This window comes from Corvus cornix, chromosome 1 (assembly GCF_000738735.6).
Source record: "Corvus cornix cornix isolate S_Up_H32 chromosome 1, ASM73873v5, whole genome shotgun sequence".
Lineage (NCBI taxonomy): Eukaryota > Metazoa > Chordata > Aves > Passeriformes > Corvidae > Corvus > Corvus cornix.
In genome coordinates this window covers 41694356-41721873 of record NC_046332.1, presented here as the reverse complement: position 1 = coordinate 41721873, position 27518 = coordinate 41694356, and the positions used below count along the sequence as shown (strand labels likewise).

At 41.0% G+C, this 27518-nt stretch overlaps 1 protein-coding gene across 4 annotated transcripts in view; it reads left to right on the top strand.

Moving 5' to 3' along the window:
* The first annotated feature begins 1085 nt into the window (after nt 1–1085).
* Nucleotides 1086–27518, top strand: part of PDGFD (platelet derived growth factor D) — a 146183-nt gene continuing 119750 nt past the window's right edge. For 2 of the 4 annotated variants that reach the window (XM_039563969.1, XM_039563961.1), the window contains exon 1: nt 1086–1637. In XM_039563969.1, coding sequence (XP_039419903.1) covers nt 1508–1637 — 130 coding nt within the window. In that variant the 5' untranslated portion in view covers nt 1086–1507. The remainder of the gene's footprint in view (nt 1638–27518) is intronic. The other 2 variants (XM_039563966.1, XM_039563955.1) reach the window with 1 other exon arrangement.

Here is a 27518-nt window from a genome sequence, read left to right as displayed (position 1 = left end):
CCACATGGGAGCAGGATTAGGTTCACTGTCAGTTTTGGGGAACATGAAAGGGATAAAGAAGCATGAATTATGCATAACAGAATTGCACCCTACTGTTTCTTAAGGCATACAAGATGTTTCAGTCCCATTGTCATCTTAGCACACTCTTGGAGAAAATGCTTCGCACAGCCAGAGGCAGTCCTCAGAGTGTAGCAGGACTCATCCAAGACTCCTGATACAGCACCATATTGACATTCTTCTGCTAGTGACGTATGTTTCATGTTGTTAAAGATCTGGCAGCGTGTAACAGTTTGTTAGACTGGCTAAGACTGCATGAAATGTTGTAAGAAATAAACTGAGTAGGGAAGAATTTATTAGAAAACTGTTAAAATCTGAGCGAGCTTTTTTCTGCATCTTCTTTTTGATTATTTTCATTGCAGCTAATGGAAGGAAAAAGAGTATTAAACTAGCAATCTGACCACAACCCTCACATGCCTTTGGTTTAGACCTAAACTCTTCCAGGCAGTAATACAATCTTTTAATACCAGACCAAATTTAGAGGGTCTAAATTGGTAAGAACTAACTTTTTATGAAAGGCTTTGGACAGTGCTTGGCATGACAGAAACAGCCCGTATGTTTCTCCCAGGGACAACTGCGGGTTATTCACGAGTTATCCCACTAAGTCTCTTCACACGCCGTGGAACAGCTCGGAGATTTGAGTCACTCGGCCCAGGGATGACTTTTACGTGGCCACCGAGAGCCTGAGGGTGACGGGACCTTCGGGTGCGTGGCCCCTTTGCTGGCGGAGAGCCCTTGGCACACGGCGCCCGTCCTACCCCACTCGCCGGGAGCCCGGCGTTCACTCCGCAGCGGGGACAGCCCCCTCCTCGCACCACCCCTCCTGCCACTTTTTGGCCAGAGTGGAGACGGCGCGGCCGGTAGCTCAGGGAGGGCCCGGGCACGGCTCCCACCCCTTCCCCCGGGCCCCCTTTCCCCCGGCCCCCGGCGCGGAGAGCGGGGCGCTCCCGGCGCTGCAGCCCCCGGCGGCGCTCCCGCGGCGGGCGGGCGGGGCGGTGCGAGGCGCGGTGCAGCCCGGCGGCGGCCGCGGGGGAGCGCGGCTGCGGCAGCCCCCGCCTGCCACTGGGGCACGGCCGTGCTGGACGAGGGGAGTGCGCGGCGGTCCCGGCCCGGGAGCTCCGCACCTCTGCTGAGTTCGGCCGGCCCAGAAGGCCAGCCGAAAGTTCAGCATGCAGGAAGTTTGGAGGCAGCTCGGAGAGTAGCGCGGCGGCGGTGACCGCTGCTTCGCGTGCTCTGGGGTTCTGCTTTTTTTCCTTTTTTTTTTTTTTTTTTTTTGGCGGGGATCGTGCCTTTTTTTCCCCCCCTGCATACAGCTCCCCCAAACACACAAGCAACCCTCAACAACCAAAAAAAGTCCGGTAAGGGGGAAGAGAACACGAGTGAGGGAAGCACCCTCGGCGGGAGAGCCCGTTTCTTCGCAGAGACACGGTCCCGCTCGCAGCTGGTCCCAATGCAACTGCTCATCCTCCTCCTGCTCTACGCCGTCGTCTGTGCGAACTTCTGCAGCCGTCAGGGCACCACCGCCCCTGCTCAGAGCGGATCTATAAAAGCCCTGCGGGCTTCCAACATCAGGCGAGATGGTAAGTGTCCTGCTGCTTTATTTATTCCCAAGGGCTGCTTTCGCGGGGGATGCCCTGAGCGCGCCCCGGGGCTGCCGTTCCCCTGTCCCGGGAGCGAGGGCCCTGTCCCGAGAGGACGACGGGGGTCGGTCTAGGTGGGGTCCCGTTCCGGGGGGGATCGGCCAGGGCGTGGGGGTCCAGGAGCGTGTGGCCAGGTGGCAGGAGGGAGATGTGGGTTGAGGGGGCGGCTCTGCCCGGCGGCTGCATCTCCCGGCGGTCCCAAACTTCTCGGGGCAACTTCGAGGAGGTTTCCCGGGAGTCGGCGGAACCTCCAGCATCCCCTCCGGGCTGCGGGCGGCACCTCGCCCCCGACAACGCGGAGTGCTCGGTCCCGGCTGACCAGGCGGGCCCCGCCGGGCGTCCCTCAGCACCCGCGGCCCGTGTCCTCCGTGTGCCTCTGATGTGCCGGCGGCGGGGCAGAGCGGGGCGAGCGCCGGCTCCGGGGCGGCTCCGGCCGCACAGGCTCCGCTGCCGGGGCTCTCAGGGGCCGGGTGTGCGGGGCGCCGCCGTCGCCCCAGGGCTCCTTGGCGGGAGCGGGATCGTCTCCCGGCCCTGCCACAGCCTCGCCGCCTTCGGCTCCTGTAAGGGCTGTCGGCGTGCTGCTCTCCTGGGTAGGGGACTTTATCGACCGGAGGGTCTGAGCCCAGGGCTCGATGCTCCTCTGGCTCTGGTGGACACTGCCCCACCAGGACTGGCCTCGTCCCTTGTGATGCCCGGGGATGGTGAGCACGCAGCAGGGCCGCAGCGAGACCTCGGACACCGCCCGCCCCGTAGGAAGGGTGTTTTCAGCCTGAACTCCGGTGCGGTTCCCTCCGGGAGCTGCCGGCAGAGGATGTCCTGGACAGCCGAGGTGCTGCCCAGGGTCTGCAGCGCAGCAGTGCGGGACGCAGGTGCCTCGAGTGAACGTGGCCGTGTGCTGTGGCCCCACGGGGAATGAATGGGGAGACTGCATAAAAACAGCGCTGCTGAACTTCACCTCTAGGATCCACGATTATCAGTTTGGGAAAAGTGATGAGCCTCTGGCCTGGGAGCAGCCTGATGTGTTCCAGCCTCACGTGGGAGAACCTGCTTTTGCACATTGCCATGTACCTTCTTACATGGCGAAATGCAAAAATGCATCTTGAAAATGAACAGAGTTAACATTAGTCTTCTTGTTAACATCTTCCAGTTGACAGCATTTATATATTCTATAAACCCTTTCCAAAACCCCAGTCACTTGAGCCATTTCCAAGACTGTATTTGCCAGTGTTTATTTTCCAGCATGTATACAATGCATGTAATGGGTATACAGTTGATTTGGGAAGATGTTTTTGTTTAAAGTTTGGAGCCATATTGAACTTAATAATATTTTGTATGCCTTTCCTAGTCACTGAAAGAAGGCTTAGAGAAGGTGGAGGATTTTTTTCTTAGAACTGAAATGTTAAGTCAGGAAACAGGACAGAATTGCAGTTCCTTCTGATACAGAAATCAGATTTATTCTCATTAAAAAAAAGAAAAGTATGTGTTCGTAATAAAAGTATGTATTTGTTATTTCTGTTTCATTCTTTAAAACTATTTTGTGTTTTATCAAGCTTCATGACTTGTTAGCCTGTCATCTGAAACTTCATAGAAGAACTGAGACCATCTCTGAACTAAGCTAAGCAAGCTTCCGTCCAACTCAAACTTCAAACAAGCTTTTTCTTTGAAAACTTACATACTTAGAACATCAAAATGTGTGTTACACTGATCTTCTCTGTATAGTCAATGAAGAAATCATTAACCCCTAATATAAATAAGGTTTTCATCCTAATGGCAGTATGATGGATGTTTTACTCCTGTGGTGTAAATTGCTTCTTGGAGTGATGAAGAGAACAAGCATCTGAAATTATTAGTTAATTGCTCTCTTCCTAGTTGTGATCATTCAACATTGTGATTAAACTTTGTACCTTTAAAATTACCTAAGACAACCTGTAGTGGGTGATCTTCATGGGTACCAGGTGGACTAATACTGGGGCTGTTGGAAAGTGGCAGATCTATATGTAATTACATCCTACTTTTCATCTTTGCTGGGACATGTGCTAGTGAGCCCTGCAGCCTACAGTGAAGAGTGCCATGCTGAAGTCAGACACTTCTGCAGTTCTTGAATGGATGTTATGGACATTCTGAGGAGGTCACAGACTTTGATGAAGGCTAGCATGCTGCAGGCTTGCTCTCTCCCTGTGCTTGGGAATCCTGTTGCTTTTTCTTTGCAAAGGACCATGCGTTCTTGTGTGACCAGTGGAGCTGGGTGTGGGGTTGCAACATTTAAAGCAGATCAGTTGCTGATCCCCCTGATTTTAGTCAAATGAAACTGTTGCTTGAGTTCCTTGAATGAGGATCTATATTTGTGCAGCCAGAGGTTTTGAGCAGTATTCCAAATGTTGAATGCATGTGATGAGCTTACAAGCAAACTGTTTAGACCATGGTTGGCTGTAGGCCACTAATAGTATTTCTGTCTTTCATAATTCGCAGTGGTGTTTTTGTGTTGTTTTGGTCTGAAGCAATGATATGGAACAGCATGAAAGACATGTGAGTTGCATTGCTGAGTCAGACAGTATTTTTTGCTTTGTAAATATTTGCAGACATGACAACACAGAATGGGATCTGAGAGCACACAATACATTGGGGTAAATGTCTTCCAACAGTCTTTCTCAAACACACAGCAAGCATAAAAGGTTTAATATTATGTTCTGGGTTGATGATCATGATTATTGGGTTGTGAAATTAAAAGAGATACTGAAGAGGAAACAAGGCCCATTCAGCTTCAAAAAATATCTTGGCAAGTGCAAGACCACCTGCACATTTTATTAATTTTTTTTTTTTTAATTCAGTTTTCAGTTGCTTCCAAGCAGGATAAACTCTGCATACACAGAGTTTAATATGGAGGCTTTTTCTTGCTTCTGGCCAAAACAAACCTTTGCAGTGTGCATGATTCAATATTGCCTTTCTTCTTCCAGACTAAAAGAAGTTGGCCTATTTGTAATTGCTCTTACTTAAGACTGAAGTTGCTCTGATAAGAATCTATAGATGAGGGCAGCACATACAAAAAATTGCCATTTAATGCCTACCAAATCTAACCAGACTGTACTTTCTGCTGAAGATACTAAGAATATAAATAACCTGCTTACAAGACATCCTCTTGTCCTAGTGGAAGGACGGTCATTGATGACTCAGCAGTCCAGTGTAGCACTAATCAATTTTTTAAAGTGTCCTGGAGGTGCCAGCAACATTTATCGCACAAGTACTGCTGTTCACTTAGAGCATTTATTAATGCTATTAAGTACTTTGAAGTTCATCAGAATAACACACAGGTCTTCCAGATGCCTCCATTGTTCTCTTTTGACTCAGTTTCCCAGTTTGCAGTTTGGAGGTAGTACTGCCTAATTACAAGAAGTCTAATGTTTTGTTTCTCTTATTTTTGTTGTTTATGTGTACTTGGAGATGAAAAGTGGGAGATAACAACTGCTAAATAATATTATTTACTATATAATCTCTATCTGAAATATCACATGCTTCTTCTTATCTGTGATTGAACAAACATCTGTGTAGTCTAGGAAAGTATGCCTAGTCTGTATCTTCAGACTAAGCGTCACCATACATATTTTAAACTTCAAACTCCAGAGTTTAAAGAAAAGACAGAACAGACAGCATAGTGTCAAATCATTTTAGTATATAAACAACTGAAAGACATGGAATCAGTATCTTCTGATGTGGATTTGAAACCATAACATTAGATGACTGGAGATAAGATTCTGCACTCTTGTGGTTTTCATTATGAATCCAGAAAAAAAGGAATTTTCAAACTTTGATTTGCTTGTGCACCACTAAAATACAAAGGAAAAACTGTACTATATCGTTCTGGGGAACTGCCAGTAGCTTTTGGCTCCTTAAGGGCCAGTCCAAATGGATGTGTGCCATTAACTCTGTCCTCTTCTTCCCTGTATTGGCTGATGCCTAATCACAGGGAAAAGTATATGGTGATTTGGGCAGTATTCTCTCACCAAATAAGTGTTAAGTGTCTGCTCTTGGGAGAAGATGGTGTTGTTTTCTGTTTTTTGGTTGTTTGATTGGTTGGTATTTTAAAGAGGGTGGGTTTAGATTAGATGCTTTAAGGTCCCTTCCAACCGAAGCCATTCTGTGATTCTATGATTTTATGGTATTGGGAGAAATTCTTTACTGTGGATGTGGTGAGGCACTGGCACAGGTTGCCCAGAGAGGCCTGCTCAAGGGGTTTCATCAAGCTAATCTAATGCAAAGTGTCCCTGCTCTTGACAGAGGGATTGTAACTAGATGACCCTCAATGTTCCTTTCAACCCGAATCATTCTGCGATTCTATGATTTTATGTTTCCATGATTCTATGAAATGTCTCTGGTATCAGTAGTAGTATAGAACATCAGTTTTGGAATGAACTTACTGAGTTCTTTTATAATAGGCTTGTATACATTTTTTAGAGGACTCTGGTAACATAAAATTGTGTCAACTGTAAAATGGAAAAAATAAATTGGGTTTTATAGGCTTCATTTCCCCGTTTTCTAGATTTTATATAGAAGTGTGTATTTCAGGCTTCATCAGTTTAAAAAAAAGTCTTACTAATTTCCCTGCAGTAATGCACTTTGGTCTACAATTATCTGACTTTGATGATGTCTCTTATCTGTATAATTAACAGTTTGGGCTGAAATATCAAAGGATATTGCTTGAGAATTCCAACCCTGACTCAGCAGCAAGCAGCATAGAGGAATTCTCTAAAGGAACTTGAAATATGTTTTATCAGGCAGATGTGTATCATGTAGTGGAAGTCACTGTAAATTCTTCAGTCTCTTGAAACTTCTTGGGTTTTGTTTGGGGCTTTTTTAAGTATTAGTATGAAGCTGAATTAGGCCAGCTAATTTGTAAAGGGCCTGAGGAAAAAACTTGATAATTGTATTGCTTTGATTTGTAGAAACTGAACAGTGCTGAAAATCTAAAATAATGTGGGGAGTTCTTTTCCACTGTCATGCCACGGAAATGTTGTGTTTTATAAAACATCTAGGAATAGGCATACATAGAAAATTCACAGGGGATCATTAGCACAGTAATAATTATCATGTGCTTAACTTCGACCATCTTCATAATTCCTTTAAAGTTAAGGGGTTCAAGTCATACAGGATGGTGTAATAAGAAAGCTGGAATAGCTTATATGTAAATGAGGTGAGAAAAAAACCCTATATTTTATGATGAACCAAGAGTACCAAGTTATTTGCAAAATTAGGAATTGTAGAATTGTTTAGGTTGGAAAAGACCTCCAAGATCATCAAGCCCAGCTGTTAACTCAGCACTCATACAGTTGGCTTTGGGCCATCGATCCAGCCTGTCCGGATCCCTCTGCAGAGCCTTCCTACCCTGCAGGAAACCGACACTCCTGCCCAGCTTGGTTTTATCTGCAGACTGGCTGAGGGTGCATTCTCTCCTCTCATCCAGGTCATCGATAAAGATATTAAACAGGACTGCCCCCAGTACTGATCTCTGTTGAACTGACTTGTGAGCAGCTGCCAGCTGGATGTAACTCCATTCAGCACCACTCTCTGGACTCAGACAATTGAGCAGTCTTTTATCCAGGAAATAGTGCACCCCTCCAAGCCATGAGCATCTGGTTTCTCCAGGATAATTCTGTGGGATATGGTGTCAGAAGCTTTACTAAAGTGTCTTGGGTCTGGCTGAGATGGAGTTAATTTTCCCCACAGAAGCCTTCACAGTGCTGTGGTTTGCACTGGTATTTAGAAAGGTGTTGATGACACAGCAGTGTCGTGGCTACTGCTGAGCAGTGCTGGCACAGCATCAGTGCTGTGTCTCTAGCATTCTGTCCCCCTCAAGTGGCTGGGAGTGGAAAAGGTCCAGAAGGGGACATAACTAAGCCCAAATTAACCAAAGGAGTATTCCATACCATATCACATCAGCTCAGATTGTAAAGTTAAGGGAGGGAGGAGGAACGGCAGGCATTCGTTATTTTACAATGTTTGCCTTCCAGAGCGATTACTACATGTGCTGAAACTCTGCTTCCTGGGATGTGGCTGGATACCACTCCCTGATGGAAAGTAGAGAATAAAGTTTTTTCTCTATGCACACCAAACTTCAGCTTTTTTTTGCTTTAGTAAACTGCCTTATCTCAACCTACCAGTTATTTTCCATCTTCTCTCCCCTCTCCTGCTGGGAAGGGGAGAGATAGAGAGGCTTGGTGGGCACTTGTTGTCCAGCCAAGGTCAACCCACTACATAAAGTCCAGGCAGACAACATCCACATCTGTTTCCCCTCTTCCACTGAGTGGGTCATCTGGTCACAGAAGGAGATCAAGTTGGTCAAGTCAGGACCTGCCTTTCCTAAAGCCATGCTGACTGGGCCTGATCCTCTGGTTGTCTTGCATGTTCTGTGTGAAGACACCCTGTTGACGAGCTGTTCTATGACTTTTCCTGGCACCAGGGTCAGGCTGACAGGCCTATATATCTGTGTATCCTCCTTCTGTCCATTCTCATAGACGGGTGTCACATTTCCTGACCTCCAGTTAACTGGACCTTCTGGATTTGCTAGCACTGTTGGTAAATGGTGGAAAGTGGCTTGGTAACACTTCTGCCAGCTCTCTCAGGACCCTTAGGTGGATCTGACCATTTCCTCTTGGATTGTGGGGGCTTCATTCTGCTCCCTGTCCCTCTCTTCCAGCACAGGAGGCTGGATACCCAAAGAAAAGTGGTTTTACTATCAAAGCCTGAGGCAAAGAAGGCTAAGTACCTTCAGCTTTTCTACAGGCTTTGTTGCTATGCTTTTGTCAGTTGTATTTAGTCTATCAAAATAAAAAAAGTATATATATCGTAGGCAAGAGTCTTTTGTACATGCCTTTGCAGAATATAATTTGTATCTTTAGGATATTGTCTAGTATAGCAAAATAGATATTTACCTATCACAGAATCACAAAATATGTTGATTTGGAAGGGACCAAGAATGATCATTGAGTCCAGCTCTAAGCCCTGCACAGGATATCCCCAAAAGTCACACTGTATGCCTGAGAGCATTGTCCAAATGATTGTACGGAACGCATAAATTAAGGACAGAAGTACAAGGAAGTGAGATTAAGCACACTTGATATAGTTGGTTCCAAATCAGCATTAAAATCATAAAAATACTGCACCTGGGAATTTTTTTTTAGAGTACAAAAAAAGCCCCCATACCCCAGGTTGAATATAATTTTTTGAAGTTCTAGTTGAACAGTGAACTATTAGACCAATATTTGAACCTAACTATTAGTTAAGATCTTTGCATGATTTTGGTAGCTATGTAATTTATGGAATTTGGGTTGAAACCAGTTATGTTTAATAATGTCAGGTTTTCAGGTTGCTAGTTGAAATTCTGAAAGAAATTTTCACATTATTAAAATTTTTATTAATTAAAAAGGAACTTATTAGGAAAAGGATTATCAAGGCAGAAATTTGTTGAACAAAATAATATACAAATTAACTACAATGTCTTTCTGTCACTCCTTCTTTAGACTGTGTTTAGATTATGTAAAAGGAATATAGCCACAAATGTATATTATTTATACAGTAAGAAACTCCTTTGGGGAGTTGTAAATTATAAGGACAGGGAATGGCTTTTATTTCATAACTCTAATATACTATATGTACAAAAGATACAGCAGGAATTAATGTGTTTTATGCTCCAGTCTTTTCCTATGGATCATCTTGCTAATACTAAAATATATCTGCAGCAAATTACAGACTGATCTCTTTAAAAACAAAATATCTTGCAGGACTGGCACTCAACGCAGGGTAGGCATTTACATGTGATACCAGAGTCCCAAAGGCCTCAAAATACCATCTCCTTGTTGTCTCCAGAGCAGTAATTGCAATTTCTTGAGGTCACTTCCAACCTCAGCCATTCCACAATGGCATCTACCACAGCTGAGAGAGGAGTGGTGATGGGTGGAACACATTGGTCCTAAGAAGTAGAGCTTGCCTTTCCCATCTCTTCCATCCTGCTCCTCCTTTTTCCCACTCTCCCGCTTCCCCCATGTGCAGCAGTAGCAGGAACATGGAGTCCGGTCCTTTACATCTCTGGGGCCAGCTGTGCCCCTTTTCCTTGTCATCCTCCTCCATTCCTCGTGTAGCTGCACTCAGTTTTGCCTACCCATCTGAGAAACCTTGGGTTAACTCAAAGTTTGTAGCATGATCCCAACCCTAGAGAATGGCTGCCCTGGCTTGCTTGGGCTTTTGTGCACTTACAGGGATTAGACATCAAGATATTAAAGGAATCCTAAGAAATACTATGAAGGCTCTGTGTTGGCATTCTCTGTAGTAAGAATTTGCCCACTAATGCAGAGAAATTTAGTAGTAATCTTTTAGTCAGTTGATTCAAGCTGTATTCAAGAATTGCCTCCAAAATCCCTGCTATTGTATTTATGAGGTTGATTACCTTATAGCATATTTTGGATAAAAGAGAGCACTTATATCACTGCTTCTGGTGAGGTTCTCTTGGCTAAAATACTGGATTGCGTATGTTGTTTGGCAGTTTGTTTCAAATCAGTCTCCTGTTTACAAAGCTAAGGAAGTGTCCTGTTTACAGTGTGAAACTGGTGATACTTTCTTTTGGGAGTTTTGGTTTGGCTCTAATATTTTTGGTAGTGAAAAAATCCTACATGATCTCAAGCTTCCTGTTGTAGTTGAGTAATCTTCAGTTTCATGTTTCTTTTTTGATCTGTATCCCATGCTGTGAAGGCCAACATTCCATATTTCTGCTTTGGCAATTAGAGCTCTGCGTATCTGGAGATGGTGGAGGAGGACACACTTTTACCTTCTGATCAAACTTCCTGCCAATGTATTTTAGCCCTGCTTTGCCTTGGGACTTGATGATATTGAGACTCTGTAAAACTTATTCATTAAACACTAGGTCTATGAAGAACTTGAAAAATAGCCATCTTGACTTTTGTTGCACTAAAATCAATGACAAAACTTCCATCAGCGCTTCTTGTGGAAACACCTGGCACACAGTTCACATGAATTAATACAGGATAAAATAAAATGCTTAGAAATTCAGTGATGAGTTTGTAATAAAACCAAAGACTCACAGAAATGTTTAGTTTGAAAAAGACCCTAAGATTGAGTCCAACCATAAACATAGCACTGCCACGCCCACCACTAAACCATATCCCTTAGTGTCACATCTACACATCTTTTAAATCCTCTAGGTCTAGTGCCTCAAACGCTTCCCTGGGTAGCCTGTTCCAGTGTTTGACAACCCCTTCAGTGAACAAATATTTCCTAATATCAAATTAGAACCTCACTTGGTGCTGCTTGATGACATTTGCTCTTGTCCTATTGCTTGTTATTTGGGGGATCAAACCCCACTTGGCTACACCCTCCTTTCAGGCAGTTGGAGAGAGTAATAAGGTCCCCCTGAGCTTCCTTTTCTCCAGGATGAACATCCCCAGTTCCCTCGGCCACTCCTCATCAGAGTTGTAGTCCAGACCCTTCCCCAGCTCCGTTTCTTTTTGGATGTGCCTCAGCACCTCACTTTCTTTCTTGTAGTAAGGGGCTTGTGTAGGTAAGATTTACAGTACTCACAGTTAAGATGTTCAGTTAGTGTCCATACACTGAGAAAAACCAGACAAATCCTTTGCAGTGATAGAGACAGAGGGGTAACTGATGTATTAAAAAAAGAATGCCCTAAGGTATATTACCATGTCCCGCAGCCATAGGAAGGAGAAGATCCAGCAGGCAGGAATTGTGCAGCAAGATTGATTGATTTAATTATTTTACAAACTCTTTTATAGACTTTTTTCTTCATAGTATAATTGGACAAAGGATCAGCCACCCCTTAGGGTGATTGGCTAAAATCCTAAAACATCCATTGTCAAAATATTTTTCTACTGTACTATAAACAAGACTTTTCAAGGTTGCAGGTGTTTGGTTATTCGCATAACTCTGATACCTCTTCTGTGAGAGAGAAAAATCTCTCACAGGCTTAGAAAATAGCAAGAAAATCCTTGCTAGCAGCATTTTTGTATCCACACTGATGTAGTTACAGATTGTGTAGCAAAAATACAGAACAAAGCCTTGTATTCAAATGTCTGCTTTCTTTTTCTCCTATACTGACTACCTGATGTGTCACACACAGGATATCCTACTAGTGACTTCAGCTGCAGTACATTTCTAAACAAGGCTGTAAGGAAACCTGTCAGTATTTTTCAGTGTCTTGCATTGTTTCTGTTTGTTTTTTAAAGAGTTTCCAAATGTAATACGCGTGGGTTTCTGTTATTGTTTCTTTTTGGATCAGTTGCAAAAGATTTTTCTCATAGTTGAATGTATTTCTAATCTGATGTGACTCAACGAAAAAAGTGGATTGAGGACAAAGGAGAGACCCAGACTGGTTAGAGAGAAGGAATAAAAATAGCTACACAGAATGTTGATCACCGGAAGTACTGTGGGATCTGGACACCCTTTATGTACTGTTCTGCCCTTAATTTTTCAGCCAATTTTCTCGAAAGATAAATCCTTTGCCTTAACAAACCAGTGGCAGTAATGCTGAGTGAGAACAGCAAGTAGGTGGTGATAATGCCTTGAGATTCTTTGTAGAGATGGACTAACACAGCTTCTTAATTGCAATACCACAGCAGGGATAATCACTGATAGGAGAAATTTCACTCACACATCCAGATGTCAGTAAGAGGGTTTAAGACCTCCTTGCGGAAGCCTACAGAGAATCTGCTGCTTTGAAACTGATAGAAAGCCCCAAAGTTAGGGCACTGTTTCTCTTAGTGGATCAGGTTGTAGGTCTGTTCCCTTGCTCATTAGTCACATTCACGTTGCTTTGTTAGGTTTCTGAATGTTTGGCAGTCGGCACAGGGGGATGCTGCTTTCTTCGTCACTGTCCATATGGTGTGACCTGGGGTTCCCAAGCCCCCAGGTATGCATGTTATCACTGTTAACTCTAGAAAGATTTCTTTGAAGTCGTGAGAAGGTGAAAGGGATTCTTTGCTTCTTTCATCCTCCTAATAGAAGAGAGCTGTTCTATACCTCAGTTAGGGTTGGTTTTATTTTTGTTTGGAAATAACACTTGTCACCCAGGAGAGCTTAATGATATGGCATGCATTTCTCACCAGTTTCTGTCATTTATAAGATCCTGGAAAATCAAACTCTTCTTTTAAACCGAATATAAAACTTGCATCATATAGTAGTGATCTGGCTGATCCTAGTACATGTGTGGTCTGCTGTTACATAATTAGCATGTGCAAACATTTGAACCTCCAGAGTCAGTTCTCTGATGGTGCACACCCTGTTAACTCTGCAGTATACTTAGGGTGTCTTGAGTGGGGCATCTGAGAGATGGCTGCAGTGACAATCCCACCGTTGCAGCACCCTTGAGTAATGTTGAGGTGTCTTGGGTCTGTCCTTGCACCTGCATGTCAAAGCCCCATCTCCGTACATACAGCCTTCCTCCCAACAGACTTCAGGAAACAAGTAATTCCCTTGGCCACATGACAACATGGAAACAAGCATCACTGCAGAAATAAACTTGTTTGCACTCTAGAGGAACCTCATGCTACACTCTAGCATGCATCTGGGGACTGATCCTGCACCTGTGTTGTTCCCACACTGGCAAGCAAAGGAGGCTGAGAAGTGGATTATCATGGCTGTTCAGCCTGCTCTTTCCCCAGTCTCTTGATTGTTCACAGCACAAGATTTTCCTGGGCAGTGTTCATGCATTTGACAATATTTTCCTGCAGGCAATATCACTATATGTAAATATCTTTAGTTTCACTGTAGGGGTTGAGCCCTGGCAGCTTGGAGAGGCAGAAGTGCCACCCACAGCCACTGTTGCATGTGGGAGATCGTTACCAGGGTGCAGCCATCCTTAAAATGCTGTGGCCTTGCCGTCTGTGCTGTCCTGCCTCCTGTCTACTTTCCTTCTCAGAGCTGCCACTGTTTTTGCAGACTGAGAGCTGTGTGACACACTGAGGTAAAATAACAGGGCACATGAATAGCCAGTTTTGGGGAACAAAGAATTATACAAAATGACAGTGTGATGTCCTGTATAAAAATCAAATATCTTGGTTTTCACATGCTTGTCTGAATATGATTTCAGTGGCACAGGAGTTAAATAGCAGTCTCTTCTCCAGAGAAACCCCAGAATAAAACAGGGAAAGCTATTATTCTGGTGTTGTAACTTTGCACTCTTGTTCCCTGGGTTTGGTTTCATCTAGTGCATAGGGATGTAGAGGAAGGTCACAAAAAAGAAATCATAATGACTTGATATGTCAGTTCAGTTTATTTTTTTGAAGAATGACTTTAAAGGCTTTTTTATCAATGTGTGCAGGATATTTTTCACTGTTTGCAGGACCTCTCTTTTATTTTTGTACAGGGATCTTGTCTCAGGATTTGTCTCCAATGACTATGCCATTTCCTGATTCTCCTGCTGTCTTTTGTGCCATCGCAGCCCTTGCAGGACCTAAAGTTAAACCTTGTCAGGCAGATTGCTTTTAAAGCTTACCTTACACAAGGGAAAAAAGTGTCACCTGTTTTTCTTATCAGAAGTGAGACAGAATGTATTTGTATCTATGCTTTTGCAGTGAACTGATTGCAAATTTAAGTACATGTTGTTGTAGTTTTGACAATGAATTCCTAGCATATCATTTTCAAAAAGTTATTTGAAGGTACCTTCAAAGGTATTTGGCCAACCCAGAACAAAAATACTGTGAGCTGACTTTTTCTTTCTAGGGAGGTGCCCAGACTAGTTACCTAATGCAACTTCTGCTTCCCTTCTGTTTTCATGGGTGAGAGAGAAGCATTTCCTTTGGTTGTTCATTATAAATCAGTACTGTCGATTTTTTTATTTTCATTTTACATTCACCATGGCTAAAGCAAAGCCTGTTCTTAAGAGACAAACCACCATGAACTCCACAGTATTATCATTATCTTGCTGACTTGCTGTTCTTGCCAGTTCAAAATTGCTTAAAATTGCCAGATAAAACAGAGGATCTGATGCCAGCATGTGAAACCAGGCAGTTTTCTAAACTGGTTTTGACAGAGGTTCCTGTGCAGCCAGCAGCAGCTGGCAAAGCTTTTCACAGAGCGTGAGTGGGCCTGGTGAAAGAGCCGGCGTGAAGAAACCCAGAGAGCTCCCACTGGGGACTTGGCTGAACCTCTGTCAGAGAGTTACATATGACATGCAAGATACACTGTGCTTCTTTATGATGGATACTAACAAGGAGTTCTTGCCCATGATGATTGATGAGTAATTTCACATGGAATGTCCAATTTCTCCTGCACATATGCAAAGCATTTCTGTTAAAAAGCTGGTAAATTTTGACTGTCTGATGCTGTCATCTGATGCCCAGAAAAAGAAAATTGAGAATAGACTGGCAGTACTCAAAGCTGAAGATTTCTAGAACTTGTCAAATCCCCACATATTCTATATTCAAAACAAAGTACTGCTCTCACAAACTTTTCCCTAAATATATGCTTTTAAAATAAAGCAAAGGAAAGCAGTCAGAAAGAAAGAAAGAAAGCATCAGAGACATTTTCATGTCAGTTTTTGCCAGGACAAAAAAAAAAAAAAAAAAGCTGTCAGATCACTAAACATGTGGGTTTAACTTGAAACATACTTTTAAAGAGAAATTCAAAATCACATTAGGTACAAAGTTGAATTGACTATGCAGCCTTGTTACATGTTCAAAATAAAGAAAACAGAAGAACCAAACGTGTAGGGGTTTTTTGTTGTTGTTATGGTGGTGGATTTTTGTTGGGTTTTTTTTGTTGTTGTTGGTTGGTTGTGTTTGTTTTTGTTTTTTGTTAGATGCATTTTAGGGCCAGACACAGCAGGAGTAAAGGATGAAATCATGCATGTTCAGCCAGGTGCATCACCAGCTATGTCCTGAGTGTCAGAGGGAAGATGAGGAAGCAGCTGCAGCCCTGCCTCACCTTCCCAAATAATCTTCCCCTTGGGTATACAAACAGTGCAGTAGAAGGGGAGGTCATTGTAAATAATGAGTTGGATAGTTTGCTAAGACTCCTCCTTGCTCCCTGCTGAAGTAACTGCTCCAAGTCTTGCTGGTGAATGTGGAAGGGCATTCCCTTGTTTCAGTGTGCACAGGATGGAGATCCCTCCTGCCTCCCTGCCCTGTCTGTGTAACTGAAGACATGGTTTAGCCCTGTGTCAGCAAGCAATCTGATACATTGCTGGATTTGACATTTCACAGTTCCTCCATGTGGTACTGAAGTTCTTACCAAGAAAAAGATGCCCCTGCTCATTTCAGGGTGGTTGGACTAGATGATCTTCAGAAGTCCCTTCCAACCAATTTATGGATATATGATTCTCTGAAAAACAAATGTTGTGTTCAGACTCTGTATTCCTCACTGAGCTGTGTGGGAGAGACAGTCCATGTGCACCTCATGTGAGGTATATGTATATTTTGTGCATCTTTTTGTCAATGCATGCCATTTTTGCTTCCTGTGGAAAATGGACACTAAGTGTAGATCCTGTCTTCACCTTGTTCCCAAGACTGGTAATAATGCAATTTTAAACATTGTGTGATTGTGTTCAGTTTGTAAAAAAGTAATTTATTGTAATTTTGAACTTATTAATATAGTGTGATTTCAGCTGCTGCTCACCTCTTAATAATGAGGGGTAAATAAAATGCTAATCTATTTTACAGTTTTTGTGTTGAGAAAGTTCAGGTACTCAGATAACTTAATTAGCACTAATTTTCCCAGTACACTGATTAATTTCTGAAATTTGTCAGTTTTTAGACATCTTTGCTGAAAGTAGTCAAACTGTAATGAAGCTGGTATTGCCACTGTGGCTTGAGGTCTGTCTTTTCAGTATTAACCGGTATCTTTACATTCACACTCTGTGAATCCATATTTGACTTTTAGTAGAGAAGAGAAGGAATAGTGTATAAAACAATCATGGTTTTTCACCCTTGTGGTTGGCAGAGGAGAAAGGAATATTACAGAAAACATGAGAGGGAATGTCTTCATACATGCTCCTGTCTAGATCTGGTGTGTGAATCCTGTCCTGTATGCAAAGAAACATTTGACTGAGGAATACAGTATCTAGCATTGTGTCTTGTAAATCCATCAGGATCACTCAGTCAATACTGGGGCAGCAGCTGATACTGTCTAATTTGAAATACAAATTATGAGTTGCTCTTTTACAATCTGTATTATCCTTCAGTAGTTACTGTCTCTGTCCCTATGATTATTCTGGTAATTTCTTAACTGGAAAAATGAATACCTCAGACAGCTCCTCACAAAGAAATCCTCTGCTGCAACATGATTCAGGCTTGCATTCATCATGCCACTGCTGGGGGTATTAAGTGGAAGTCTTAGGGATTCTCTAGAGTTCTCTGGTTTCTAGTGCTCTCAAGGATCTAGTTTTAAGACCTTAACCAAATTCTGCCACCATCTCCCACATCCTGTTTGTCTAAGAGAGGTGGTTCCTGTGCCTGTGTGCATAGCAGGTAGCCTGTATGGAAAGGTAATCAAACACCATGCAGTCTTGCTTGATTCTAGTGCAAATATCTGTTTCCATAGAGCATTACAAAGATAATATGCAGTCTCTATGCTGTAACATTTGCGTTTTTTCCTTTGTCTCTTCCTGCCAGAACAGTTTCAGAATAATCCTTTTCTGTTTTCCTCTGTTTTGCAAAGAATTCCTGCTATGGACCAAGTGACATTATCAGCCAGTGAGAAAGTTTATATGTCACATACAGTTAGGATTTCTCTCGAATAAGTGCAAAGTTTTATAGATTCATTTCATTTCAAAACCCCTGGTAGTATGCATGGATTTAAGCTGATGCTGATCTCTCAGGAGCTGGGACTTAAACTCCGAATTCAGGTGTCAAAATGGTATATTTTTGTTAACCCTACAACCTCCTATTTAAAATCTATGCAGGACTTTTTATTGTTCTGATAGACATTGAGAAGGAGGTCATGCTTTTTTGCTTCTACAGTTTTAAAGTTATCTGGACATAAAACTTCTATGCTACAAAAATAAATGTGTTGTTCTTAGATATAATACCAGTTTATATTTCAATTAAAATCTTTCTAATCCTATGATGTTTTGAAGAATTGATATCATATGATCTTGATGAAATTAGTAGCTAGAAATTAGTCTGTTTACTTTTTCTGTATTGTTTACATCTGTTGCATTGAAAACTGAATGGTGGTGATGCTGCTACACTCTGGAGATTATTCTGCACGAATCTCCATAAAATCTGCAAACTTTTCTTTGTGATTAAATATGAATATATATTTTTTAACATAGGGCTCAATTGTGTAATAAAAACATTCTTAATAAAAAAATGCATGCTATCTAGTTTGAAAAATAAACCCATTTGAAATCATGGCAGCTTATTTGAAGATGTGAGCAAAATGTAATACTTTGCAAAATGTAAGACACGGTGTTGGATATCTGCAAAATGCTTTCATTGAGATCTGTCAAATTCTACTTGAAATATTGCTGTTTTCTTAATTATGTATGGAATTGAAGAACTAATTTTATCTCTTGAGGTCAGCTCAAGTTTTGGAACCATAGCACAGTGGGATGCAGTTCATTAAATATCAGTATGGACCACATTTACAGTAGATTGAATAATGGTGTTGGCTTTTTTTTTTTTTTTTCCAAAATCTGCAGTCTTCAATTGCTACTGTACAGAAATTTTGCTTTCATTATTCCTAGTTTCAATTTACCTGACAGTTGTAGAGTGAATGCTCATTTTTCATTTTGTCCAGTTCCCTCAAAATTGAGAAATCAGTTTGGGCTTACAAAAGTCCCCAAACCAAACAGATCACAAACAGAACAACTAGTTTTCTCGTCCAGTCCATAAGTAAAAAACAAATATATGAAGTCAGTGCTGCAGAGAAAAACATCCAAAATAAAAATAGGAACACACCTGAACAGATGCTTTCAAAAAGATTTAAATTTTTGTTTTATTTTGGGGCCTATGAATCATTTCAGAAACAGGGCTGCTTTAGTGTGAATAGGAGCCATGGGAGTTGACTAATAGGTAGATTTTCTATGTTTACTAAGTCAAACATGTTATGATACTTCTTTTTCTGATACTTTTAACACAATTAGGTAGTTCTGTAAAACTAAGAACTATTTAAAGTGCTGGGATATACACATTTTAATTGAATTCTGATTTCTGTCTAAATGGGGCTTGATGCAAACCGTAGTCAAAATAACTTTCATTATTATGAATATATTCTCTGACATCTTAAAAATCATAAATTTCAGGCTGCACAATACATGTATGATGAGACAAAATAGCTTTAAATACTATTAATCATAGCTCATCTTCTTGGGGAGCAGAATTACTTGATCTTATGCTAGGTTATATTTAATTGCAGACAGTGTGTTCTTGATGGTGGTGTCTTTAAATATTCTTTTAAAACAAGCAATCTTGAAAATTAAAAATGAAAACTCAGAATAAAATTAAAGATACAAACATAGGTTTCCTACCAGTACCTTTAGAACCCAGCTGAAATCTCAGATGTGATTCAGTCCATCTGCCCAGCTCCATAGTAGATCAGAAATTATGTCATGAAGTCAGTCACTTTATTTCAGGTCCTGGCTGCAGGCCTTTGAAAAGTGTGTGTGTGTGTGTGTGTGTGTGTGTATGTGTGTACAGCCATCTGTATGTACGTGTTGGTTTGCCTTGTGCTTTAGGGATTCATACACATTTACATTTAGATTCAGTCTGCCTTACCCTTTAAATGAGGCTGAAATGCAACTGGTAGAGAAAAGTTCATTTTAAAAGACTTCGGTGGTTTGAAAAATGGGGCATCTTGCCAAAGCTTCCCTTATAATTGAGGGGGAGAGAGGGACACCTGCAGAGAACTGCTCATCCCATTTGTTTTAGATGTCCACCTTCAGGTGGGATGAATTACCTTCTGCATATGTCTTTTTGCACTCAACACAGAGCAAGTCTAGGGCAAGTAGGTCACTAGCACAGCAAGCTCACAAAAGTACCTAAAAATGTTCCAGTTTTTATTACTGTCTGAGAAATGCGGTTTGAATCTTCTTAATCTCTTTGAAATGCTGCATCTTTAGGATAAGGTTAAAGATTTCTTTAGAGTGATGAGCAATGGCATTACACTCGTTATTTCTGACTAGCAAGTCATAACAGTCCATTACTCTGGGAAATGTGAGCTTCAAGAATAAACGTTCACTACCACTGCTTTTGGGATAAAATGGGGAGAGTGACACTACTGTTGGAATAAGAGGAGATTTAGGATTAGATTTGGTTTCTCTTTTTGGTTTTTTTTTCCCCCCAGGATCCCAGGCAGTTATTTAATAGACTTAGGCCAGCATATACTTGAGAAGATCTTATGTTAGCAATTTTTTATGTGTACAGAGGTCAGCTGAGATTAATATGTCTCACTCCTGCCAGCTGGTTTAGACCTCATAATGGCATTAGGGTCTGACTCATGGAGAATGAATTTGTCAGAGGTTTCTGGCAGGGTCTGAAATCACTGCTTGTAAGGAAGCAGCTCTTGGCAACACCTGGTTGAAGGTACATAGTCACAAAAGTTGAGCCAGGAGCTGCTGCAGAGTTGCAAGTACTGATGGGAAAAGGGATTGATTGAATACTGCAAAGAACATCATAAATCTTGTGGTAACATTCGTAGGAAGATACTTTGGGTGTGGGCTGGTTGCATGAACGTTGAAGTGCAGACATGAATTTACATTTTTTGAGCCCAGGAGCTCTCTACCTTCGGAATCTTTTCAGTTGTGTTTGTCTCACTGCCCAGCTAGCTCTTTCCCTTTCCCTCTCCTCACTCATCCTGACTAAACCCACTCAGGCATAATGCTGTCTGAAAGATCTGTGTCTGCAGATCTCCTCTCTGGAGCAGCTGTAGTGCATGTAGTCACCGGCTCCTACATGTGTTTGTGCACCTCAGACTGTGTAGTGGGAGATACTTGGTAGCTGTCTACTGCTCACATGTTGTAAGATACTGTTTTTCCTTGTTGATCAGAAGATGCAAAAGCAAAGAAAAAAATAAAAAATCCCGAATATATTTAGAAATTTTTAAATCATTTTCTTGCTTAAAATAAACCTACCTAAATGCAGATATAAAATGTCTAAATCTTACTGTGTTAAGGCTTAAACATTATTTAATATATTTCATTGAAATCAAGTGTAGTTCTTTAACAGTAGAAGTATTGCAACCTTAAGGCTTTGTACCTCATTGGTAAGCTGCCTGACAGAGTTCAAGAAGTGTTTGGACAATACTCTCAGGCACATGCTGTGGCTCTTGGGGACAGTCCTGTGCCGGGCTGAGAGTTGGACTCCTTGATCCTGGTAGGTCCCTAACAACTCAGTTTATTCTGTGATTCTGTGATTCTTTGATTCTGTGATTCTTTGAATGTGAGCTGCAATCTAAACTTTTCCCAGTGTTAAGGCATACTGTAATGTTCTCCCCCTGGATTGACTGCTGAACAGTGAGTATGAGGCTCTCTCCAGCTCCCTGGGAGACATTAATAGTCTCTCTTCTCTCTGTTTTCCTGCTAGTCTTCAGAAAGCTTACAGAACTGAAATACCTTTGAGGCTTTATCCTCAATTTAGCCAACAGGTTCAACAGTTATTAGGGAAACTCACAAATGGGAATATAGGCGTAGAGCAAATCCGCACTGGTGATGTTATTGAGTACTTAAGGATTAAAAAAAAAGATTTTGTGTATACCTAGAAGTCCATTTATGGAAACATTACAGCATGAAATCAGGCCCCAGTGCTGCCTAAGCTCTCATCTCACAGGAGTGTGGAATAAACTAGCAGTGACTTCAATGGGAACAGAGTACTGGGAGCTTTCAGAATTCCCCATCCAGTCATATTTTTATTTCTCACAGTGCTATGAGTATTTCAGATACTAGAATTTAAACACATAAAGGAAGAAAGTCAGAATCATAGAAAGTAGAAAACTTCTCTTCTTTTTCAAGAGAAAATTAATGTCTCTTTAAAATGGTAATATTTAAAAGAAATTAATGAAAGTAAGAGTCTGGAGAGATTCTGTTCCATTAAGAATGAACATAAGGTTGTATATCTAAACTTGCCAGTAAAGGTAGGTAATGTATAATTCCCATCTGAAAGTAGAACATAATTTTATAAATGACAGTTTGCATGGGAGAAGTAGTAGAGAGGTAAATCACATTTTGGATATTAGACTGAGATTTATATTGTGTTAGGAACACCATGAGTCTATAAGGTTTGTTTAGTACTGTGCAATGGCTCTGAAACCAAAATAATTGCAGCTAGAAACTGAGTATTTTCTGACCATACAAATACTGTTTCTGGTTCACACATACTGAATTTACAACACAACTAAAACTTCATAACTCATCATGCCCCATTTCTTTCTTTTCAGGAAAATACCCAGCCAGTTTTTACCCAGGCTTTACATTATTTTCTTTCAACTACTCATGTTAAAAAAACTATTTGCAACTTGTATGTTTGTCTCCACAAATAATTTGTAGTTTAAATGGTATAACTATTAACTAATTGTCTTCTCAAAGTTAGGCTTGAAAAACTGATACACAGAAACATCCAGTGGGATCCAAGTGTTGTTTTTTTTGTCTTACTGCTGTGGGGAATCTTTTATTTGGTTAAATGAACTGCACCCAAAAAAAAAAAATATATATATATATAAAAAATAATAAAAGAGCTAGTAAATAGAAATGCAGAAGTGAGAGGATGTATGAATGGCACAGTTCAGAAGTACTAAGATGGGAATCTTTCCTTGACCTTCTTTGGGAATATGATGGAACCCAATTTAAATGAAAAACAGTATTTCTGTAGAGGTCTCATAAGGATTTATTTACTCAATAAATTCACTTGCAAAAGTTCATGTGGTAGAAGGCTTGATTCAGAATATTTCTAAAGGGTACTTGATTGCATCTAATGTGAGACAAATGGTTTAATATGTTTTGAGTAATGCTAAGACACTTCTGGACTTGACCATATGCCCTGAAAGATAATGACATTACTATCTTTGTTTCCAAAGTGCAGTGCTTGACCCTGAATGAAATTGAATAGAAACTGTCATTAAATTAACCAAATGTTTATAGGGCTAGGAATCCAAATAGAATTAAAAAAAAAAAAAGGCTATGAACCAAAAGATGTTTTCCTTTGTTATCTAATATTACAGAATTGCTTATGCCTATTGTTGTTTTAAGTTGCCCTTTGAGGAACTTGGCACAAGCACTATCAGAAGAGAGATATCAGACTGAATGACTGTTTTGACCTGTTTCAGCAGAGTTCTTTCTTGGCTTCTATTATTGAGCTTAGATTAAACAGAAAAGCAAAGGCAGATGTGTGTAATATGTTGGAGATAATGGTTTGGACAAGATGTGGCTGGTTTTCCTCTCCTCTGGTTATTATCTGTTGACACACTGAAAAAACTCACTCTCACTTGGAAGTGATCAGAACCAAGGCATCTAAGCATCAGTCCTCTCTTGGACTGCATATCTGTCCACTCGGGGAAAGGCTGGTTCAGAATGAAGGAACTGAAGAGAAAATAGCATTTTCTACCTAAATTTTAGTCTGCACATTGAAGGCTTTCAACATGCATTAAAAGTAAAGCTAAAGTCCTCCTTTCTCTTCCTGCAGCTCTCCATCTTTTCACTTGACGTCTTCACGAGGCTCACAACTGTTAGGTGGCTTTTTCCTCCTCTTTTCTGGCTTGATCTTGAAAATGCTGAGAGTTGTGGCTCAGATACAGCCACAGATTTAAATGTGTTTAATGCTGGGAGTAGATTACTCAGTGTCCTTTACGTTTTGCAGGCCTGTGGTCTCTCTACCCTAAGCTATAGTCCACTTCCAGAGGCTTGTTATGCCTTATGCCCAGAGTCTTCTCATCTTGATTGTGCTTTCCCATTCTTTGACCGAACTATTTGTGTCCTTCATTTTCCTGTGCTGTGCATTCCACTTTGTAGCCCTCAGTAGCCCTCAACACCCACAGATTACCTTTCTCTTCTCGTGCCTTTTTTATTATGCTGTATTAAGCTAATTTTTCTGGGGTCTGAGGCTTTGCCCTTTAACAAAGCTGCATCTGTCTTCCTGATAGGCAATATTCCTAAGGTAATTTCCTGCTCTTCACACTTTCTATGAAATCCTTTGCTAAAATTCACGTACTCCATTCATGTCAGTACTTCCCCTTTGTCCTTTTTTAGCTTACACTGCAGTTGAAAAGCTTGCCTCAGTCCAAGTCTCTGTATACAGGTCAAGTGAAATTCATCTTAAAAATAGTATATTCTTTTCTACTACTGGTACTACTTGGGGGCTGTAACAAAGCTGCTTAGCAACCTTCCTGCCATTCTGACCATGATTTGGATGTGCCAAGTTTACGTCTGTTTGCTCCCAGATGAACTCTTCCTTCCGTGTTGGGTGTTTCTCTTTCTTTGAAATTAACACCGTGGTGTATTTATAGAAAATGATCATGTTGTGTACTGATAAACTGACCCTTGCTAATAGGAAGATGTTCTGAGTTGTTTTGTTTCCTACTCCCTTCTGGAATGCAGAATTAGCATGCTGGTCTCCAGTTTTAGCACACGAGGGCTATACTGCTGTTAAAGCAGTGGACAGTGTATTAGGAGAGGTTGAAGACTTACAGAGATGACAGATGAATTAGGTTTTGGGTGCTAAGTTATTAAAATGCTTTTCTGAATAACAATAAGTAGTTTTATGAGCAATGAACCAATAAACATTGGTTTCTTTAGGGTTTTCAGCCTTTATTATGAGAGCCACTGTGGATTTCCTGATACCTGGTAAGGGTCCTCCAATTGTGCAGCCTTTCCCTGAGCCAGCGTCATTAGCGGAGTCCCTTTTTCTAGCTGGTGTCCTGTTTTCTCTTGACTTGCAGAAATACTGTACCTTGCAGCCTCTCTTCCTACCTCACCTTGGTTCCAATTGGCTTGAAGGTTAAAAATGCAGTAGTGGGTATTGACAAGGAGGCCTGGAGACTTTGTGTGCTTCCAAGTTTGGTAGCCAGCTCTAAAATTCGGCCTGTAAATGTGCTGCCTTGTAGAGGATCCTTCTGGATATTGAATGCTATTGTTCATGCTTCAATCAAAGTATAACTATTAAATTATGGCTCACCAAGTGCACATCTCACATACTTAAAAATAGTAAAATAGTTTGACAAAAAATATATATGACAATTGTGGAAACAGTTTGAAGGCCAGTCTCCTACCTGGATGAGCTTTGTCTGTTTATCACAGTTCTTTGTGGAAAGTGGAGATAATGTTGATGCTCTTGAAATACCAGGCATCCACAATCCATCAAGGTGGTTAAGTATTAGAGCTCTAAAGTTTTGCACCTCTTGGATTTTCTGTTTGCTTAAGTGGAAGAAAGTGAGCAAGAGCATTTGACTGTCATGATTTACTGTGTGTTGAATACTTAGAAGAATTCTCCATCAGAGTGAGTCCCAACTTTCAACACCCATTTTTTTAATGTCTTGCTTTCAAGAGCCTTATTTTTTGGCCCTAAATCAAGATAACACTCAAGCACATACTTCCATCCCATTGACTTCAGTAGCATTAAGCTTCTTTGTGCCCGTATGTGTACGTCGTAAACAAAGGGCTGATTGCAGAAGTTACATGAACCAGTGGTCTAAAGGTGAAAATCTCCTTCTGAGATGCACTGTCATATCCTCATACTTATGAGATCACAGTGCTGCTATGCGCCAGCAGCTAGAACAAGGGGGGTTTTCAGCAAAAGTTTCATGTTACTGCTAGCTGAAATGTTACCAATATTTGAAATAATATATTCAGTATTATTAGTTGGTGGGGGTTTTTTTTCTGTTGAGAGGGACACAGTGATTTAAGAATGAATGAGGCTAACACAAACAGTACAAAGAAGAAACCTGAATACTTTTTTAGGGTGGAAATACTTTAAGGAATCTTTCTCTTACACTGAAATCTCTTTCCACTCCATCTGTGTATTACCATTATTCCCACTGTGGTTGCTGATCGCCATGTGGATGTTGAATTGAAAGACTGATCTCACCACCTCTCTCATTTCTCAACAAAGGCTATGTTTTTTTGAGTCTTCAAGACCTTTTCTTGTTTCATGCTACTGTAGCTTGAATGATTTCAGCAGAAGTAGGGTACTACAAAGGAGAAGCCTGATGCATTACATCTGTAATGCTGACAGTGGCCTTTCAAATAATGCCATTGTGGTGGGCTCACATTATTGTTATAAATGCAGGGGGTTTCATCCCACAGTAGTTATTCTACAAGAAGAGTTCTTTCAGAGCTGGTTAGCAAGTTATAGACCAGAAAAAGCCACTAGATTGATTCTGGAATTCTTCATTAAACAGAGTGCAGTATTTCACCAAATGATTACTTCATTGCAATGACATCTTTCTGAATAGGTTTAGAGGAAATTTTTGTTTCATTACTTAAAAATCCTATTTTAAAACATTTAAACTTGCTAGAATCCATTGTTAAGTTACTCCACTGGTTTGGAGTTAATTTAATCTTGTTTTTAGTCTGAATTTGTCTAGGCTTGTCTGAACTGTAGCAGTTTGCTGTGCCTCAAATATAAATATTTGTGATAATGCTAATGAGAATAGAAGATGTGTACTGGCTAAGAAAATTTTCAGTCTGTGAATTTGCTTTATTGTAAGAGACTACTCCCAGCATTTTAAAGCAATAAAATAAGTTGTTCTTTATGTCATTTTTATACAGTTTTGTCACTTAAGAGACTGATTGGAATTCAGATTTTTCAAGATAACTTTAAACTTTATTACTAAACTTTAAAATAAGATGTGACATGAAGTCAAATAGCCCTGCTATACTTATGTGAGGTATGTGTCAGGATGATTTCCAGACTCAGGGCAGCTTATGATCTACCAGTGAAAAGCATGGTCAGAACACAGCTGCTTTGCCAAAAATACATTACTTGCTTTATATCCTGGATCCTCCATGAAGGTTGTTGTTATGAACAGAATTTTTTCCCCCATGATGTTGGGTCTGCTCCTTTCCATATGGGAGAACTCTTGAATTAGCTATTTTCTGGCTGATAAAAGGGGACCTCTATCTCCTGTCTTCTACCTGTTAAGGCATCTTGTGTTCCCTCTGATGTCTGGTCTCCTCTGCCCTCCTTACTGCTGAAGAAAATGTCACATAAAATTTTGAAACTGTGGACCCTTATGATTCATGCTTATCAGTCCCCAGAAACCTGAATTGCTGTGAGACAGTGACACGCAGTAATTTAAGTTGTGGCGTCTGGAGGACATGATTTTATGTGTAAAGTCTTTTTTTTTTTTCTTTCCTATCATGAAGAGACATGTTTAAGTTTTGTTTGGGAAATATCTGAAAGCAGCCAGTCTCCAGTGTGGTGATCCTTCAGATCTGGGGTAGCTTCATGATACTTTATTAGCCCCACACATAGCTAGTCTGAGCTGTTACCTCTTGCTTAACAGAAGCAAGGGATTTTGGTTTAGGATGTCATTATGGAAAAAGGACGTTGTGAACTTAACTGGAAATTATATTAATCTATTAATTGTTGTAATGAAGCTTTCAAAGATCAAGATAATATTCCAGAAAGTTTGAGAGTCTTGCAGAGTCAGGAAAGAGTGAATATCAAGTAGTTTTCCAGAAAAAAAAAAAAAAAAAAAAAAAAAAAAGCATAGATTGTGGAAGTGGCAAGCTTTGTGGTTGGAGAATATTTCCAGCATTACCTAACATGCCAATGAGACAGTGAAACTTTGGCAGGGATCTCTCGGTATACAATTTTAAATATTGTGCTGAAAAATGCTAACGTGTTGTCAGTTAGTGACTGCAGGAGAAATGCTGATGAA